General features: G+C 62.2%; 1 protein-coding gene across 1 annotated transcript in view; it reads right to left on the bottom strand.

Moving 5' to 3' along the window:
- Positions 1-1,553: 1,553 nt before the first annotated feature.
- The window catches only part of TMEM150A (transmembrane protein 150A), a 7,754-nt gene continuing 6,263 nt past the window's right edge, over positions 1,554-3,044 (bottom strand). The window contains 2 exon segments of the mRNA XM_035897401.1: positions 1,554-1,675; positions 1,677-1,836. Of these exon segments, the coding sequence (XP_035753294.1) occupies positions 1,603-1,675; positions 1,677-1,836 (233 nt within the window). The 3' untranslated portion in view covers positions 1,554-1,602.

Below are 3,044 nucleotides of genomic sequence, written 5' to 3'. Positions count from 1 at the left end.
CGCACCGAGCCCCGGCTCCCGGCCGTGCCCCGAGACCCGCAGGAGCCTTCGTCCCCCACCCCTTCGGACCCCGGCCCCAAAGCCGGTCACTACCCCAGCCCGGCACAGCAGGGAAGGATGGTCTGCCTCGCCCTTGGCCGATTTTCACTTTTATTATTGTAAATTCACTGTTCTCTCTCTATATATATTTTTTAAAAACATATATTAGATATAAAAGTCAGAAATGCTTTTCTTTGAACTACATATACTGGTGGATTTATAGGCCGATTTTGAAAAGGTGGGCAAATCGGGAAGCCCAACCTGATCAATGCGCACAGCAGCAGCAAATGCCCCTCTCCAGGGACAAGGGAAAAATTTTTTTTATATATATATATATGTGTATATATATATATGTAGATCTATATAGACACACACACACACACAGACACACACGCATTCAACCCCCTCTACACCCCACCCCTCCACCTCAGCCCCCCGCCGGGAGGCCCAGGCTGGGGCTCAGCCCGAGGAGGCTGGGGCCGAGCGGGACAGGCTCCCAGCAGGCAGGCACTGGACGGGCTGGGCGCTGGGGAAGGCACGGGAGGACGGATCTGGGAGTCCCAGCAGACCGGGGTGTGGGCTTCCTCTGCTCCTACAGCAGTGCTTCCCCTTTCCGTGCCCGCACCCCCTGGGAGAGCGGGGCTGGGGCGTCCAGGCTCCCCGGCGGGGAAGCTTAGGTGGCAGCGCTATGGCGGGGAAATCGGCCGCTCTGCAGGCACTGTGCTTGGACGTCCCCGGTGTAGTAAATGCGGAGACCTATTTCCTAACTTAGCTGACCACCAGGGAGGCACAGGAATGCTGTGGCCCAAGAGGTGAAACCTGCTTCAGCAATTCTCCTATAAGCTGACAAAAAATGTGGGAAAGTCATCATGGAAGGCCCTGAGCAGTGAGAGCCCTGGCTGAGAGGGCCAGCGCGGTCCAGCCGGGGCTGCTGGTGCCATCCTGCAGCAGCACAAGGCTCTACCCCACCCGGGGAAGGCAGGCAGGGAGTGCAGACAGACTGGCACTGCCGTCACCTCCCCAGGAGGGGAAAAGGCACTCCAGGTTTTTGGGTCCCCTGACACTGAGGGCGGCTGGCTGGAAGGCTTGCCCCGCTGAACCTGGCCCCCATGGTGGCCATAGACCAGGGAGGAACGGCGACCCCCCCTTCCCCAGCACACCAGGCCTGCATGGTGAGGGGAGGGCGAGCCCCCCGTTCCCCCACCTCCCTTACAGAAGGGCGCCTCCATACGATTGCCTCCAAATCAGACGGGGCAACCCCAGAGGCTCAGGGGCAGATCCCAGCTCTGCCGATAGCAGCACCGGGCTGGCATCCCTGCACCCCAGCAGTGACCCCAAACCCTGCGGGCAGGGAGGGGGCAGCTCCTGCAGGGGACACTGGCTGCCGGAGGAGCTCCAGCCGCAGCTCCCACCAGGAGGGGAGGGCACCGCACGCCCACGCGTGCACACACACGCACACACGCATCCCGAGGCAGCCAGGGTCTCGGAGACATTCAAACCCAGGGGAGTCACTGGTAGAGCCCAATTTGGGGGTCCCCACCATGAGCCTGCCTCCCCTGCGGGTCAGGCCATAGCCAGGCCCTCCGCATGGCTGTGGATGTGGGCTGTGCTGGACACGCCACTCTCGCCTTTGTAACTTGGGGGCCCGTTTTTTTTTCAGGAAGGTGTCTGTGGAGATGGCCCCAAACTCAAAGGTGAAGGTGCCGTAGAAGACCAGGACATCGATGATGAACATCCACTCACACAGGGCGGCCACGTGCTGCAGCACGAAGCTCTCCTGGATGAAGAACACACCGCCTGAGGGCATCTCCGTCAAGGAAAGCACCGCTGGACCCCAACCACCCCATGGAGGACAACATCCCACCACCACCGCACACTGGGGCGGCCGTGAGCAGCCCCCCTCTGTGGGAAACGCACCAGCACCCCTAAAACCAAGAAACCCCACTGCTTCCTCCAGCAGCGGGAGGGCCCCGGCACGGGTGAGGCAGTGGCACACATGCCCAAACCAGCCTTGGTAAACCACGGGACCGACGCTAGGCGGGGATTTTCTGAAGAGGCCGGGGCAGGGGGAAGTCAGGCTGCAGCCCTCAGGGCAAGCTGGGTGCCCAACTGCCTCACCCTCCCCACCTCGCCTCTTCTTCAAATCAGGCTGACACTCCCCTTCCCCCCCGTGGGATGCAGTCAAAGTCAACAAAACTCATCAGCCCTCCATCCCCTGGGTATGGGGGCTTGGGACGATGCGTCCCAACCCCGCAGCACCCGCCCCGTCCCTCTGCGCTGCTGGCTGGCTCACCCGAGGGGGGGCTGCTCCCTCTCCTCCAGGTCCTACCGCTGCCGGAGCTTCTTGATGCTTCTCTCATCCCCGCTGGGGATCTCTAGGGAAACACTGCCAGAGCCACCAGGGGTGAGGGGAGAAGGCAGGTACATCCCCCAGCCCTCCAGGTGAAGCCTCCGGCAGTACCCTGCCTTCTGCCAGCGAGACCAAGATCTGGGAGACCCAGAGAGGCAGGGACTTGCACAGGGTGGAGCCCTCTGCTCACCCCCCATCCCACCAGGAGAGATCCCAGCCCTTTCCCCACACCATCCCCATCACAGCTCGCTGCTTTCCCACTTCCAGTCCCCAGTGCTTACAGAGCAGCATGGCTGGGGCAGATGGGCACCAGTCTTTTGTCCCCTGTCCTCACATGCCCTGCCTGTCCCTCCCAGCCGGTGCCGCGGCACTCCTGCCCTTCCCAGCTCCCTGCCTGCTTCCCGGCCCGCCTGCCTGCCGCAGTGACCGAGTGGGACCCTCAGGCACGTCCCAGCCCCGCCAGCCACCCCCAGGCTCCTCCTGCGCTGCTTGCCCCAGCCAGATCCCAGGGACCTGTGGACACCACACGCTTCTTCCCCTTCCTGCCCAATAACCACCACCTTGTTTCCCAATTTATTCCTCAGTCCCAAATAAGCCCCTGGCTCCCCAGCCACATACTCGGGACCATTCTTCCAGCCCTGCTCCGCCTGCTGCT

Source organism: Egretta garzetta, unplaced genomic scaffold (genome assembly GCF_000687185.1).
Source record: "Egretta garzetta isolate BGI_Z169 unplaced genomic scaffold, ASM68718v1 scaffold56, whole genome shotgun sequence".
NCBI classification, from domain to species: Eukaryota; Metazoa; Chordata; class Aves; order Pelecaniformes; family Ardeidae; genus Egretta; species Egretta garzetta.
Note: the sequence above shows the minus strand (reverse complement) of the source record. Positions and strands in the feature narration are given on the sequence as shown.